Consider the following 17,531-nt stretch of genomic DNA (forward strand, 5'->3'; position numbering starts at 1 on the left):
GCTGGAATCCCAAACAGGGACCTAAGGGCAAGATAAGCAGTTCTGAACAGTGTAATTAGTGTTCAGGCCTGTCCCACAGTATATCAAATATATTAAGACATACTCATATCCCAACCAAATTCTTTCCTGTAAAAACATTAAATGATATTCATAATTTTGCTTTTCAGGTTATTTGGCTACAAGTGACACATTGAATTAGTGATTGGCTATGATTTCTGGGCAGTATATAGGGGTTGTTAGGACGTGAGAAGATCTGATCTATAAATTTTCATATGCAATGAGATGTTTATAAGTGCTCAATTACAACATGTTTACATTTTATTGACATGTAATTAAGCATCTATTGATAACAATTTTGTATTTTCTTTTCATATTTCGGAGTAATGCATGTGGTTTTCCTCAAATCGCAAACATTTTCAATGGTACCTGCAAAGCTCTAAACACTGAGTCCACATTGCCTGATGGATAAATCAGCTTCGACTGGAATCTTCTGAGGCTTTATTCTATTCATTTCACAACAGAACAATTCCTTTCCTTTGCCAATCTAATCCAACACATCCTCCCTCTGAGTTTTAGCTCAAGATGACCCTCCCCAGTCTTCTTTCACTCCTCTTATGGAGGTTTCACTCTTCTGGAAGGAGACAGCTCCCGTTGTAGCCATATCACCAAAGTCACATAGACTTGCCCAGTGTGTGCATTTAACTGGCAGCAAGGAGTGAATTGTTGTTGAGGTTGCAATTTCTACCAGCCTGACAGCCTAGCACACTTTGACGTGCATCAGAGAAAAAGTGTATCTTGTTTCCTTGGGAGTTGGTCTTCCCGGTGGCTTGAGGCCAGGAGGTCAGCCCTCTTCTTAACAAACTAAGAAATTTCCTAAAAGGAGATAAAGAGCTCCTCTCTTTGTGTGGGGTCCAGAGCTAAGACCAGAAAAAACCGAGAAGGTGCAAACACTACTTGAATACAGGGGGCAACATGCAGAAGGCAAAGGGGAGGAAAAGCCTGAAGTGTCTCCATCCTGCCAGTCATGCTGCCAAGGCTCCCAAAAAAGGTAAACACTCAAGATCAATAGCAGACTAGGAATCAAATACTGCCTTATTAATAGATGTCCAGTATCTGGCCTTCAGTGCTAAAGCACAAGGAGGGAGAGCCCAGGGCACTTTATGTAGCATCCGGTTTTGCAGAATGGGAAACATTGGTGTAAGGAAACTTAGGTCAACCTTAGCACAAAAAGGAAACCACCAAAGGAGGCTAAAAGCTCAGAACACACAATGCGCACCGTAGGTTAGAAACTCACATATATCAGAGTGAGAAATGAAGGAAGTTGGAGATTGCCAGGCCTTTAAGTGAGTCCCAGGGAAAATGAAGCAAACAGAGTGATCTAAATTACCTGTTCCCTCCTCGGAGCTCTACTCTAGAATAGCATTCAATTATTAAATAGTAGAAGACAAAGCAGAAGTGAAGGAGCGATGGGTAAGAAGGGTGTCACTCAATAGCCTGGGGGGGAGATTAGGAAAGAAACAATTACTTCCCTAAATCATTCTGGACTAACTTGAACCTTTTGGACTGGGCCAAGGCAATCCCAGGAGCCGGTTTGTAGTATTTGTATGCCTTGACCTGTTTTTTTTTTTGTACAAAGAGTCCTATTGTTTGGCTCTTTGGCAGAAGTTCGTGGGGGAGGGCTCTTGCTGGTGATTTCAATCTGCTGATACCAGGTTGCAGAGGTTGGCACTAAAATGCCAAGCTCATTTGTGTTGTTCATAGGATTGCCTGATTTAACAAATAAACCTACAGGTCATCGAGTTATATTTGAATTTCTGATGAACAACAAACAGCTTTTTTAGTATAAGTATGTCCCAGATATTGTCATATTTTACTTGGCAGCCCTAGCTGTTAAAAAGGAAAACGCAGCTCTTCTTTTTACATTGAGGAGGCTTTCTCAAGCGTTGGCCTCAACCTCGAGAAGCTCTCAGATGGGCCCTTGCATAATTTTATTATTAATTCTTTCCCAACAGGGGCAAGACCATGATCTTTCCGCCTCACAGGTTCTACTTATGATCTGTTTGCTAACTGGCCCATTTCCATTTAAACTCTAGGCTGGTATTTGTCTAAGAAGTCTTCCTAGCCTGTCAAATGTCACCTGTGTGTGTCAAGGGCCAGCAAAATAATACGTGGTACACACAGACGAGAGGTCTCAAATATTGGAGAAAATAGAAAAAAAAAAAAAGCCAAAACGAATAATCTCAAACCTGACTGTGTTTGTATTATTTTTACCTCAAACTCTTTATATTTCTGGGACTTAAGAGACCTAAAAAAAAATAGCATTTTAGGTCAAATGAAAGTGCAAAATAGAAAATCAAGGCTAGACACAATTTGTCACAGATTTTTTTTTTTTTTTTTTTTTTTTTTTAGTGCTCTAAACACTAATTCAAACTCCCCCAAAAATGTGTCCTCTGGTGGTTATAGACAGAATTAGCATTTGGGGCACATGTCACTTAGCAGTCTGTACATCTGATGCCTGGCTTCTCTAAGAGTTCCTTAATCCACCTAAATTCACATCAGCTCTAATTTTATGAACATTTATACATAATATGGTTACTTTAAGGATTTAAGGCAACCCACTGTGTTTGAGCAATTCTTAACTCTAGTGATTCCAATATATTTAACAATCAAAAACAGCTGAGCAAACTTGGCAGTAGAATCAGCACTGGGAGAAATCAATTGTACTCTAGATAAAAATATGGTTTATCCATTAAAAATAGGCTCTTTTGACAGAATTTCTGATTTAGAAGGCCACATTTTACAGTCTTGGCACAGCTATCTCAGTTTCTATAGAGAACTTATTGTCAGGGTGAGAAAGGAGGGAGACATTTTCAATGATTTTTTTTTAAGCTAAAATAATTTCATTTACCATAGAAGAAACTAGTGGACAGCACTGGTAGTTTAGCACAGGATGACGCATGAGCCAAAGTGTGGAGAAATCCATTTGTTTTTCAGTCCTCTCTGCCCTTCTATTCTTCTATTGCTATTGAGTCCTGCCGGGGTGGGGGGCTCCACAGGAGGCCTAGGCTCACTGAAAGGGAACGAGGGGAGAGAGAGTCCAGAAAAGGGGGGCTGCTTAAAACTCATGTCTGGACCAATGAACTTGTTGAGTTTAGGGATTCTGTCTTAGTTAGTTTCAATGATTACACTCTGAGTCTAGATCTCTCAGTTGATCAAAGTAAGTTTCTAATTGGCAGATCAAGGTTGCAGATGCAAACTCTGTAGAGGCCAGTTCCCCTTGAAAAGAGGAACACTATTCAAAGCCCAAGGCTCCCACCCTTTAAGCTCAGCCAGGTGTTTTCAAAAATTGGGTGACCTACATCTCTATGAGTAATAGACCAGAAAGTAGACGAAATGGTAAACCATCTAATCTACTAGAAAAACAGTTCAAAGAAAACATTTCCACTTCCCCATCTTCTGACCACATCACAGTGCACTGTAAGCTGGCTTCCACCCCCATACCTCTTCTGAGAGTCCTACGAAACTGTCAATGACCCTGGTGACTGACCCCATTGCCCGGTGTTTAGGCGTCATCTTTCTTGATGTTTTGCTGCACTCCACACTAGTAACTATCCTCCCCTAATTAAAATGTTTTTTGTTTCCCCTAGTAGCTTTCATCACACTATTCCTTCCTTTTTTCTCCAGTTTCTTTGGCTTCCTCTTATTCTTCTCGTGGATTCTTGTTCTATGACCTTCCCCTACAATTTAAGTGTTGCCCAGGGCTGCATCTCAGACATCTCTGGCTTTTCCTGGTCATTTGATTCATTACTGTGGTTCAATGTTCACTTTCATATCTCAGCTCATACCTGCCCCTGACCTTCAAACCTCCAGCTCCCACAAAACATTCACACCTGTTTTAGCAAACTCTCCTCACATGCCTGTTGCCACAGACTCAGTATCATCTTCCCCTCTAAAGTGCCCCTCCTCCTGCATTCCATGTCAGTTAATAGCCTCCTCCCTGAGCCTGAGAAAGTCATTTTTGATTCCTTACTCTCTCACCCCAGCATCCAGTCTTCAAATCCTGCCATGTCCACTTCTGCAAAGACTTCTTGAGTCTGCCCCTCCTTCCTGTTCTCACTCTTCCATCCTTGGTGTAGGTCCCCTCCTACCTCTCTAGGTCACTGTTGCAATAAGGGCACTTGTTTTCTGCAGGAGCTCTATCCAATCCATTCTCCATACTATTACCCGAGCAGCTGTTGGAAACAGAGCTATGATCATATTTCTCCCTTCCTGAAACTCACCAGTGGCTCTTCTTTGCTTATAAAATACACTGTAAATGTAGCATGGATTAGCAGGCCTTTCACAGCTGTACCCAAACACATATTCAGCTCGTTTCTTATCGTGCCTTTAGCGCCTAGTCATAGTAGTCTTTTTGTGGCCCAAACTCACCATCCCCATTTTACACCTGCCTGACATGGCTCATGCTGTTTCCTCTGCTTAAGAATTTTTCCTTCTCTGATAGACAACATCTTACTCATCTCTTAGAACAGGATTAAATATCTATTCCTCTGAGAAGACTTGCCAGCAACTCCTTTGCTCTGATAACCCCCCACAGGGCAAATCACTCCCTCCACTGTGGTCTCCGGGGATCTTGCATGTGCCTCAGTTGTAAGTGGTTAATCACTGGGTTGCAATTTTTACTTAAGAGATTGGATCAACTTCTATAGACTAGAAATTCCTTAAAGACAGGTTATCTTCTCCTATTTATCCATAGGTTCCTAATGTCTGGAATAGTACCTGGTACAGAGTAAATGCTTAATGTTTGATGAATAAACTCCCAACAGTTGGTGATCATCAGAGGGGCTCGTAATCCATGCCGAGGACACAAATGAAGAGCAGTGTTTCATTTATTACTAGGATATGAGCCATCGATGATACGATGATGAATTTAGCAACCTTCCATTTCTTTGCCTTAAACTTACCCTCATATTTTACTGCACTGAGCATACCTTGCCCAACTGCTTGCCTCACATGTGGTGTATTTCTAAAGGCTCTAATAAGGTCAGTTTGTCTGTGTTTTGCAGAATGAGGCTTGTCCCTGACAGGACAATGAATGTGAATGAAACCATCACCCATTCTCAGTAAACACATATATAAAAGCCTAAATTATATAGCCCTCTAACAAATTATGCCTGTAAGATAAAGAAAATTTTATTTTTATTTTTATTAACATGGAATCACAGTAAAGAAAAGAAAATTTTTTATTCACATCCTTACAACTAACTGAGATGATTTAAATAAAATAATTATTTACTTTATTAGGAGGCCCCCTGAAAGACCCACTGAGTTTTTTCAATACTGGGTTTTGTAAGAATGTTTAACAGATGTTTTGTTTTCTAGGGAAAAATACCTGGCGCTTGTTTTCTAGAAGGGCTGCTTCCCAAGTCCACATGTCATACAGCACAGCAAATCTATCCACACTCGCATGGGCCCATCCCCAGTCCTGGCCAGGATTTGACTCGCTGCCCTCTTTGTGACCTGGGAGGGAAGGGGATGAGAATGACCAGAGACAGGCCTTTCCACGAAGCTATTCTTATTAGAAAAGCAGCCCTTGAACTGTCAGCTCCATCTCAGGAATGAAAACACTGAATCAGTCACAGGGATTCCTAAGAATCAGCTGGAGAGCCATTGGCAAATGGCTGGGACATACTTGTTGACTTCTAAGTCAATAGAGGTTTTTGTTTTTACTCTTTAATTTTAGTTTTAAAGACTAATTTTAGAAATGTAACCAACATTCAGTTAATATGAAATCTTCACTAAAATGTCCTCAGACCTATAATTTAAAGGCAAAACATACATTTCTCCTTCTCTAAAAACAGGTCCCTGGTGGTTTAACAACAAACCCAGTTTAACCTGCTATTTCAAGTGATGCTAGCCAAGTAAAAACTCTTCAGAGAAGTTTCTAAGATATTCCTTAATTGTGTTAATTACTAACTTAAATCAACAAAGGTAATCATTGTTATTATTCTGCTAAAATATTTTCCCACTCCATTAATGTTAATTTTCAGTATCAGCATTATTATTGCTTTTCATTTTTGAGTGGTCTATTTTAGAATGAAATATAAAAAAGTAAGATTTTCAGCTGCTGAACTTTGAGTTCAATAATTATCACGCATATGATGGGTACTGAACAAGAGAAAGACTTCAATCAGGGATTTCTCTAGCAACAGTTGGGAAATCATTTCACAATGAATGACTACATACTTACTAGCTCAGTTGAAGGATGCCCATGTGGCTAATGACTACTGACTGTTTCAATCAAATTAAATTCTGCGCAGCTTGAAACAGTTGCATGGGATTATAAATGAATATCAATAGAAATGATGCATTAGTATGTAGAATAGCCAGTAAAGATAAAAGCCAGAAGCTGAAATTAAATGCCATAGAATGTTGGATGACTTCGCTCATCCCATGATTCAGACACCCAAAGGGCTGTGGCAAAGAGGGCAGAGTTCAAGCCAATGTTAAGTTAATTCTTTCTAGCTCTGAAAGGGCAATTGTCAAATATTCTTTGAGCAGCATTTTATACCAATATGAAAATGAATTATTCTTCATTACCATCTACATAATTACAAAATAGCATAAACCCTTGCTAAATTTCCTTTTGGGTGTTGCAATGTGTCTAGAAACTCTAAGCTCTTTCCAAATAGAATGCTAATGTTGTCACATTATTCCAAAAGGATTATCCTTTCCTCACCTATTCTAAAATTGGATACATTTGAGTGATACCAAAAGGAAGTAGAGAATACATATTATAGGTTATTTGATTACCCTGAGTAATGATTTCTCCCTTTGATGCTTATCTGGCATTTTCCTACCCAGATCTTCTTGCATCCTGGTGTTTTTTTGTCAGGAACCCAGGATATGTTTGCTTCTAACTGCTGTTTGCCCAAGGTCAATCACTTTTTTTGTCACTTAGGAAAAAAAAATCATTACCTTCACTTGCTTACTTTGCTTTCCACAGGGCCCAGCATGAAAGCCCTTGCACCCAGGGACTAATGCAGAAATGCCACTGAGGAACGAGTAGAGTCTAAACAACAGTAAGAATTAGAATCAAGCTTTGAAAGAATAGTTGCAGTCTTCAACAAGAAGGGGGACTTGAGCTGCAACAGAACCGTATCTGTTCTAAAGCAGGTGTATACTGGGGAGGTGTATGTGCTTACTGAATTTTCAGATACTCTTGGATATGCATTTATATTTTGAGGCGGAAGGTGTTAAATGGACCTCCTTCCTTAGGAGGTGGTACACTTTCACAGCTGAGATTAGGGACCATTCGCTCCCTAAATGATATCTGTAATCCAGACCTCTTAGAGCTCCAGACCCACATATCCATAGTGTTCACTGTTTGTTTGGCTGGTTGATTTTTAAAAATCCGACTTCTGACCTTTTTCTTTCTCAATGTAATGGCTGGCCACGAGCAGCAGTTCTGCCTCGAGCTCCTTCAGATCCCTCAAGGCTTCGTCGTACATGATATGTACTCCGTGCTGGTCCTGTGTGTGGATGGAGCCAGCGTCCATGCTGTAGTAGTCATCCTGGTTCTCCACTTCAGAGAACTCCATGAATTGGACACAGTGGACCTGGGGAAAAGAAAGCCAAGCCCAGAATTACCGGAAAAGGGAGAGCTATACTTTGCCAGCCCAAATGGACCACACAGCAGGCTTCTGCTCTCACACAGTGGGCTGCCAGCATGGAGCTGTAGATGGGCCGAATGTATAAAGCGCTGTAGGTAGAGAAGCAGATATTAGCAAAGAATGTTGGCAGGGAAGGGTAGTGAGATAGATAACTAACTGATTATGCTTTTTCTGATTAATTCAGGGCTACCTGGAAAAAGGCAGGCAATAGAGCTGAGTGTTACATAGAGATGGTCCCTGAAGTCAGAGTGCCTGTGTTCAGGTCTCACCTCAGGCAAGTCCCTCAGCTACTCATAGCCTCGGTTTCCTCATCCATAACATGGGGACAGTGGAGATACCACAACAGTTGTTACAAGGAGTATGTGACACTGTGCTGATGAAGCACTTGAAATCTATAAACATTAGCTGTTAAAGATTTTTTATTTTAATTATACAAATACTTTAAAAATGCATTAATATAGTCTCATGTCTTAGTAATATACTGAATTGAATAGCGTCCCCCCAAACTTCATGTCCACCTGAACCTGTGAATGTGACCAAATATGGAAATGGAATTTTTGCAGATATACATAGCTAAAGATGACGTCATACTCCAATGACCAATGTTCTTATAGAAAGAGGAAAATGTGGAGATAGACATACAGGGGAGGAGGCCATGTGAGGACAGAGACTGAGATGGGAGTGATGCATCTACAATCCAAGAAATGCCGAGTAACACTCAGGATTACTAACAGCTGCCAGATGCTAGGAGAGACAAGGAAGGAACTTCTCCTGGACTTTGGAGGGAGCAAGGCCCTGCTGACACCCTGATTTGAGGCTTGTGACATCTGGAACTATGACAGAACAAAGTTCTCTGCCAGTTGTTATGAGCCACTCATTTCGTAGTGTTTTGTTATGGCGGCTCTAGGAAATGAATACAAGTAATCTGAGTATTCCAATCACACTTTTTCTTAGGTGACTGAGGAATCACTGCATCCTGAGAATTATTATTCTAATAATAATTCTCATAATTTCAAACTTCACTCTTGCCAAGCCTCTGAATTCACCCCCACCCCCATGCCTAGCCTTCATCCTGTCTCAGCAGAAGCCCCCCCACTTCTCCATCCCCGCCCACACAAAGCCACTGCACCCACACCTCTCTCCTCCTGCTTCCTCCTGTACTATAGGGAACGACTCTGCTCCCCTTCTCTGTGGCCATCTGTCCCACCTCTGAAGTATCCCTTCTCCTTCTTGGATATCCAATTCCTCCCAGCCAGATATTTCCCAGCTGACACGAAACATGCACACATCCCTCTTGCCCTTCCCCAGGTTCCACCTTTGGTCTCTCCTCTTTACGATCCAACCTCCCAAGATATGATCTGCATTCACTGTCCCCGTTTCCTCACCTCCTTCTCTTCACTCATTCCCATCCAGCTCCTGTCTCCATCGAACCAAACCACTTTCACTAAGAAAAACAGTGATCTTTTCTCCATATCCACCATCTGTAGACTTTAGTCATCTTATGTAATGTCTCAGGAGCATGTGACACAGTTTTGCACTCCCTGCTTCTTGACTCACTCACTTCCCCGGCCTTCTGGGACTCCACATTCTCCTTGCTGTCACCAGCTTTCCAGCCATCCCTGAGGTGTATTTTTCTCTGTGAGGTCATTAAATTGTAGCCACACTTAAGTTCCAGTCTTAGGACCTCATCTTTCTCCTGTACTCCTTCCTTAGGAGGTGGTACACTTTCACAGCTGAGATTAGGGACCATTCGCTCCCTAAATGATATCTGTAATCCAGACCTCCTAGAGCTCCAGACCCACATATCCAAGGACCTATTTGGCGTCTGTTCCTGGGCACCTCACAGGCCCCTCAAATTTAACATGATCAAACCGTGTGGTCTTCTTCCACAAACCTAGGCCATCTCCAACTTCCCCATTTTAGTAAGTAGCACCACCACCAAGCCACTTCCTCTTGCATGAATCATACCTGATATCTACTGCCTCACCCTGTGTGTCCAGTCTACCACTAACTCCTGTTGATTTGACTTCCTATCACTCAAATCCATCACTTCTCTGCATCTCCACCACCCACCAACCTAGCCCAAACTGTTATTAGCTTCACGAGGACTAGTCTATGAGTTTCTAGGTGTAGTTTTCAAGGCTACAATCTGGCCCTTGCCACCTTCTTGGACTTCATTTCCTTCTGCTGTCTATACTTCCATCCTGATGGACCTGCGCCTGGGCTTCTTCTGAATGGGCAGAGCTCTTCATGCCCCTGGGCCTCATACATACTGGCCCTTCCATCCCTCACCTCCTCTTTCCTTGGTAAGTACATGCCCTATCCAAGAGTCCATTCAAATAACACCTCTCTGAAGCCTTCCTTACATCTCCAGGCAGACCTGAGAGCTTCTCCCCACGACTTGTCTAACTCTATTATAGCACTCAGCTCATGGCCATGCTAGACTGTTGGCTTATTTACTCCCACAGGCTGTGAGACTGTCATTCATTCATCCCTTCATTCACTCATTCATTCCACAAATGTTCTGATCAGTACATTTACTAGGCACTGTTCTAGGCACTAAGAATACAGCAGTAAACAAAACTGGCACAAATCTCTGCCATCATGGAACTCTTCAGTGGAAACAGACAGACATTAAATATATCAGATGGTTTGGCACCAAAGCTTCCCCAGACTTCCTAGTGCCTTGCAGTTGGCTGGAGCCCAGTGATGAGCTTTGGCCAGTGGGTTGTGAGCAGAAATGACATGTGTCACTTCCAGTACAAAGTATTTAACATACACATACATATTTCTTCTCTTTTCTTCCCTCAGTTCCTGTCTCTGAAATGTATGCTTATGCCCATAGGAGATGCATTTTGAAGACCAGATGGACAAATAACTTCATGCAGGGTTTTGTCACAGTCATTATATTATTTTCTTTTTAATTTGTTCCACAACTATGTGGAAGACTCCCCCTTCTAAAGTTTCTGTGGTCTAGAGAGTTGATCCTTCAATATTATGCTTGGAGGAGTGGCAGGAAGGGGAAGGCAATAATTATCTGTCTGGGTAAGAAATAATCTGATCTTTGGAAAGATTCATATGTTTTCAAGACTGCAAATTAACTGATGCCAAGATAACTATTTGAATATAGTAAATACAGGAGAATTGGTGGCCCATAATTCATTCTCTTCTTTCCACTGGCTTCTGCCATTAGTCGTTAATACGAATTCTAGGCCTTTTCGCAATTAGATAATATTTCTCTGACCAGCTTACCTTTTACTAGATAATCCTTACATTAATTGTAGATCATAAAAGCCCAGGATAATAATTTCATCAAAAACTCTCAGGTGAATGATTCAGTCCATTGGCTACAATCTTTAGAATATTTTTAAAAGAAAATTTAAAAATTTATTCTCTGCCTCACCTCCTGAGTGTTATTATTGTAGCAAATTGTTCTTCATTTGAACAGCATGATATATATATACTTTGAAAAGCAAATTTTTTGTGATCTCACAGCCATTGTGTTATGAACAGAGCCTTTCTTTTGCCCAACAAATATTTATTAAATACCTACTATATGAAAGATATATACGCAACTCTCTATTTCCTTTTGCCATTTGAATATCTAATAAGAATATCAAAGTTTCCATGTCCTAAACTGAGATCCTGATCTTCCCAACAAACCTATTCCAATCACATCTCAGATGATAGCAACTCCAAACTTCCAGATGCTGAGGCCCAAACTTTGGAATCAACCTTGATTTCTCTCTTTTCCACATTCTACATCCTATCTGCATGGAAATCATACTGGCTGTACCTTTAAAATATGTCCAGAATCTGACCATTTCTCATCATGCTGTCTTCTCAGACACATCGTCTCTTTGATGAATATAATAACTTCCTAACTGATCACTACTTCAGCCCTAGTGTATCTTCAGTCTACTCCCATACAGCAGCATAGATATTCAAATGTAAATCAAATAACTTCACTCTTCTGCTCAAAACTCTCCAATAGCTCTCCTTCTCACTCAAAGTCAGAGTCCTTACAATGGTCCACAAGGCCCTACACAACGTGCTCCCCACCCCTCCAATCTCTCTACTGTAATTTCTGTCCATTTACCCCTCAATCACTCTAGCTGCGCTGAACTCCTTGCTGTTCCTGCAACAATGCTATACACAGTTCTGCCTCAGGGCCTTTGCATTGGCTCTTCTGTCTATCACTCTGCTCCCAGTAAGCCATGTGGTTTGCTTCCTGATTCCCTTCCCTGGCCATCCTACTTACAATGGCAACATCCCAGCACCAACCTTCACCTCTCTGTATCACCTTTCCTTCTTAATTTTTCCTCATTGCACCTATCACCATCTTTACTAGTCTCCAAAGCCTAGGTAGTTCTGTGATAACCCCAAAGTGTAGCGGTCTACAGTTAAGATGAATCTTTCACTCATGCGGAGCCCTCTGCAGGACTTGTTGCTTCCTAGACAGCTATCTTCCAGCAGTGATCCAGTGATCTAGGATGTTCCTATTTTGTGGCTCAACATGTGCCTTCCACTGGCTGCAGCAAGGGAAGAGAGCTAGAGAGTCAAAGACCAGCTCTTAAATGCTTTGTACTGGAAGTGACACATGTCATTTCTGCTCACAACCCACTGGCCAAAGCTCATCACTGGGCTCCAGCCAACTGCAAGGCACTAGGAAGTCTGGGGAAGCTTTGGTGCCAAACCATCTGACATATTTAATGTCTGTCTGTTTCCACTGAAGAGTTCCATGATGGCAGAGATTTGTGCCGTTTTGTTTACTGCTGTATTCTTAGTGCCTAGAACAGTACCTAGTAAATGTACTGATCAGAACATTTGTGGAATGAATGAGTGAATGAAGGGATGAATGAATGACAGTCTCACAGCCTGTGGGAGTAAATAAGCCAACAGTCTAGCATGGCCATGAGCTGAGTGCTATAATAGAGTTAGACAAGTCGTGGGGAGAAGCTCTCAGGTCTGCCTGGAGATGTAAGGAAGGCTTCAGAGAGGTGTTATTTGAATGGACTCTTGGATAGGGTATGTACTTACCAAGGAAAGAGGAGGTGAGGGATGGAAGGGCCAGTATGTATGAGGCCCAGGGGCATGAAGAGCTCTGCCCATTCAGAAGAGGCCCAGGCGCAGGTCCATCAGGATGGAAGTATAGAGACAGCGTAAGGAAATGAGGTCCAAGAGGGTGGCAGCGGTCAGATTGTGTCCAGCCTTGAAAACTACCCCTAGGAGCCTGAACTTCATCTTGTGAGAAACGGATACCCGTGAAGGACTTCAGGGAAGGGAATAAGCATGATTACATTCATGCAAAGATCTTAAAAAACTTACAAAGCAACAAGGAGGACCATTCTCTTATTTAAAATTCTCTGCTCCCCACCAACCTTGGAATTAGTCTCTATCCTAAGGAGAGCATAGCCCTTCATGGTCTGGCCTGATTTTTTTCTACAGCCTCATCTCCCACCACTTGCTCATAATAACCTCTGCTATTAGCATGCTAAATCCAGGCAGATCCTGAACACGCCATGGGTGTCAGATCCCCATGCTGAAAGAGACTTATTCAAGGTCAAACAGCAGGAAAAGCCTGCTGCCTCTCATTTGGGGGCTCCTTCTATTCTGACACATGCCTAAAGTAAACTCATAAAGAATCCATGATGGGTGGTAGGTGTTTTCCTTTTCTGGTCTTGTCATAGGGTGAATACTTCTACTAAGACTTTCATCATGGAATCAAACACACAGGTCCAGGGAAAAGTCTCCATCTTAGGGTCTTCTCTAATGTAACCCCAGGCTGGTAAGCCCAGTGATCTTGGCCCTGGACATTGTGAGATCACCCTAACAAACTAGCATCTGTATCTCTCACCCCCTATGGGAAAGAATCACATAGTTAGGCCTCAACATTCTAGTTGAAATGCTGACAAGGCCACATGCATGGAGTACAGCTAAACCACATGTCCTATGAAAGACCCTGAAGGAAGGCCACTTCCTTGAGTTTCTCACACTCTAGTAGCAGCTGCTGCCAGTTTCTAAGGGAGCTGTTATTCTAATCACTTATGAGAGCATAGGGAAGCAATATTGCATACCCTTGAAAAGCTCCTCCTACCATCAGTGGGGCAGGACAGGATTTGTTTCCCCTCCCTTCCTTCATGGCTACCCTCACCCACCCCTCATCGCAGAACAAACAAAATGGGAGAGAGCTGAGCTGTGAGAAAGATCCCTTTTTAATCTATTAGCAAATAACAAAGCATGACTATAGTATGAGATAGGTTTAATATTAGCAAAAGAAAGATGTGTTTGTTTTATAGGTGTGTTTGTTTCAAAAGCATCTTACCCTCCCCTCTAGGTCCACTGAGGAGCATACTACTAACTGGACTTGACTAACTATGAGCTAGGATCAAGTGAGGAGGGCAGAGGGGTAAAACTGTGTACGGTAAGGGTATGGGGGTGGTACTTGTTGGCAAAGGAGATTAAAAAGAGAAGTTTCCTGTACACTGAGTGAAGGTTGGACCCTAGGTGACTGGATGGGAAAATAAAATGTTTTTCAATATCTAGAGCTGTTCTGTGCGATACAGTAGCCTCTAACCACACGTAGCTATTGAGCACTTAAAATGTGACTTGTCTGTGTTGAGCTGTGCTGTACATATACGGTACATAACAAATTTTGAAGACTTAGTATAAAAAAAGTACAGTATCTCATTCATTATTTCTTTACATTGGTATGTTAAAATGATAACATTTTGGATACATTGGGTTAAACAGAGTATATGATTAAAGTTCATTTCATATTTCTTTATACTTTTAAAATGTGGCTACTAGAATATTGTAAACTATATGTGTGGCTTGTGTTATAGTTCTATTGACAGTGCTACTCTAGACTGTATATTAGACATAGTTGATAATAAGATTTCACAGCCTTACAGACATGACAAACATAAGTCAGGGGTCATATGAGGTTAAAACATAACCTGTTTGGTAGATAAACAGATTTTATTTTTCACATTTGTCAAACTATCTTTTAAGAGGATAAAGGTCATATTAAATTCTACCTTCAGGACTAAACTTTCTAGAGATTGAGAAGAAAATATTCTGAGAGTGTCTACAGTATTCCAAGAAAATGTAGGCATTTTCAACTTTACTCCCAAAGAAAGGGATTTGATATGAATTTTGTGGACTATAGAAAAATACATTCAAGAGCTATTAAAAGCACCAAGGGGCAAACAGGCTTTTAGAGGGATAAAAGACATTTTATTGTTCAGCTCTTTCAAATTTCTCCTATCTTTGTTTTCTAATCTGTTTTTTCACTTGTGGCTTTGAAAACAGGAAAGAGGCAGAAAGGTATCTCTAGTAATGTCAAAGAGGGTCTTATAAGAGCTTCTCTGTAAAGACATGTGGTTCTCAGGCTAGGATAACAGACAGGCCTCCTCAGGTTCTGTTCACTATAAAGTCAACAAACCAGCAGCTGAAATACCTTCCTTCCTATTGTGGCCTCCAGTGCTGCTGTTAGAGTCTTCTCTGCCTATGTCCTACTCCCAAGTGGACACTGAACTTTTCTAAAGAGCCATATCCTTAAGAAACCCTACCTGTTACGCCATCATGTTAACAGATTCCAGGGAGTAAGAAGAAGGTGACTTGGGAGACAGGATAACCAAGGCAGGAAATACTCTCAGCAGAACCTTAAGCTCACCTTGTGCTCGGCAACTGTCCCATGGACATAGTGGTGAGCTCCTAGGCCTTGCAAGGTGCCTAAGCCTCCTTTGGCCATATTTACACAGGAGTTATCTTCTATGGTGGGGACCAGACTCCCTGCAACCAAGGTAAGGCCTGAAGTGTTGATTGTCAGTGTTCGCTCAACAGATCTGAAGTAGTTCAGAATTCCTAGACAGGTGCGCTGAAACAAAGAAAGATCAGGTCAGGACCCTTTGCTCGCCCCACACAACAGAGTAAAACTGAATGGGGCCCTGGAAGTTGGCAAGTCAACTCCACTCCCAAAAAAGAAACACACCACCCCCAGAAAGGCCAGATTTTGTGGAAAAATCAGAAGAACAAAAAAATGCATTGCTACTGGAATAGCAGGAAAGACACCTTGATAGACAACAAAACATTCCAGACACCTGAAACCAGCGTGCCATGCCATCCACATACCTGCAGCTCCCTGATTCGCAAGTGGCGCAGATACAGAAAGGACAAGTAGGTCCCCTTCATCAGGACAGGACCCCTATCACTGGGCCCAGTCCCACCATCCAAACCCAGCAGTTGTAGGGCCATTGCATAGCTGTACCTTTAGCAGGCAGGAAAAACAGAATAAATGCTTTTCACCTCAAAGTGATTTGGAAAATTCATATACACCAAATTGAAGTCATTTTATTTAACTTAAGGGAGTTTCACAGTAGCTACTCTTTAAAAAGGCATTAGAAGGAAAATGATTACTCTATATGTATAAATATAAAAAGAAATTTCTCTTAGCAATCACTCTTGCGAAAAACCCAGTCCTAGGGTGAAACATTAATTTAGTTGTCTGACCTGCTTTAACAGTCTTGCTTTTATTTCAGCTTCAAATATTTTTTAGTTAACATGTAACCTGCCTATTAATCAGTCACTCAATTTTCCCCACCGTGTTTAATCCATTTCCTTGAGTCACCAGTAACATGATTTAATTTTACCCTTTCTCTTTTTTCTGCTTGACAGGCTCATCAGCATGTTGGCAGTGACTTATCTGTGCTGGGTCATTTTCATTTTGTTCCATTGAAAGGTCATCTTCTTTCATATTTTCATTCTATCAAAAAAGTAGCATGAGTTGAATTACATAAACATTTGCAATATCATTCACAAAGTCACAGTTGGGTCGCCACAAAATTAAATCCCATGATCCAAGGCATATTTAGATGAACAAGCAGAAGAGCGTCTGGATCCACTGCAACGGGTCATATGAAAATCTGGGTTTCTAAATAAATTAGAGGTTACTGTTTTTATCATTATTTAGTCTTCGTTTTACAAAACTATTCACAGCTTTTAAATGCCACCCCCCGACACACACACACACAGACACCTTTTACGTGATTCACTTATGAAAAGTTGATGCACACATTTGTAGATGTTTGACACCTTGAACGTCTCTAATCTAGCCTTGTTCCAGGCTGAGAGAGATCAGTGGGTTAAAGGCCTCTTTCTACTTTTTAGCTATATGGTCTAATTATTTAAAGTCTTGATCCTGTTTTCACACTTGTAAAGTGGCATAATAATAGAAAATGCATTGCTGTGAGAATTAACACATAGCAATTGGCATCTCATAGGTGCCCAGTATGTGCTAGTTCCCCCCTGCCCACAGATTGCAGTAGTCAGCCCTGCAGGATCTATCACAGAAGTCACGGTTTATGTTTATTTCCACAGGCATTTTTCCTGATGTCGAGCAGGAAAAATGTCACACACACAGAGTCCTAGGAAAAACTGTGAAGAAGGTGATATTGATGAATGAGCCTGCCCCTGGTCCTCTGGCAGCCCCTTTCTTAGCTATCCTTTCTACTTGTCCCTAGGCATACAACCCATTCTCATAAGGCACTCTTTCATAGCGGTGCTGATACCCACAAAACACTGAGTGGCAATGAGTTAGCTTGGAACCCCACTCTTCGGGTTACTTATATTCTAATAGTTTATCCTTGGAATTCCAGTAAGTCCTTATGGCAAAAACTGCTGGTGGTTCCCCAAGATCCATTTTCCTCTCTTCCTATAGTAATTAAATATTTATCGTGGCACATGGCCACCCAGATGGAGATGACATTTCCAAGCCTCTTTTGCAGCTAGGTGTAGCTATGTGACTAAGTTCTGGCCAATGGAATGAAAGTGAAAATGCCATGTGGCAGCTTCTGGGAA

The 17,531-nt window shown here is 41.5% G+C and overlaps 1 protein-coding gene across 1 annotated transcript in view; it reads right to left on the bottom strand.

Annotated features, from left to right (window-relative positions):
- The window catches only part of LOC113264756 (uncharacterized), a 103,092-nt gene that overhangs the window by 37,050 nt on the left and 48,511 nt on the right, over nucleotides 1–17,531 (bottom strand). The window contains exons 13-17 of the mRNA XM_026511666.4: nucleotides 16,325–16,437; nucleotides 15,807–15,942; nucleotides 15,349–15,552; nucleotides 7,424–7,616; nucleotides 5,390–5,517 (exon numbers count right to left, since the gene is read on the bottom strand). Coding sequence (XP_026367451.3) covers nucleotides 5,390–5,517; nucleotides 7,424–7,616; nucleotides 15,349–15,552; nucleotides 15,807–15,942; nucleotides 16,325–16,437 — 774 coding nt within the window. The remainder of the gene's footprint in view (nucleotides 1–5,389; nucleotides 5,518–7,423; nucleotides 7,617–15,348; nucleotides 15,553–15,806; nucleotides 15,943–16,324; nucleotides 16,438–17,531) is intronic.

Source organism: Ursus arctos, unplaced genomic scaffold (assembly GCF_023065955.2).
Source record: "Ursus arctos isolate Adak ecotype North America unplaced genomic scaffold, UrsArc2.0 scaffold_13, whole genome shotgun sequence".
NCBI lineage: Eukaryota > Metazoa > Chordata > Mammalia > Carnivora > Ursidae > Ursus > Ursus arctos.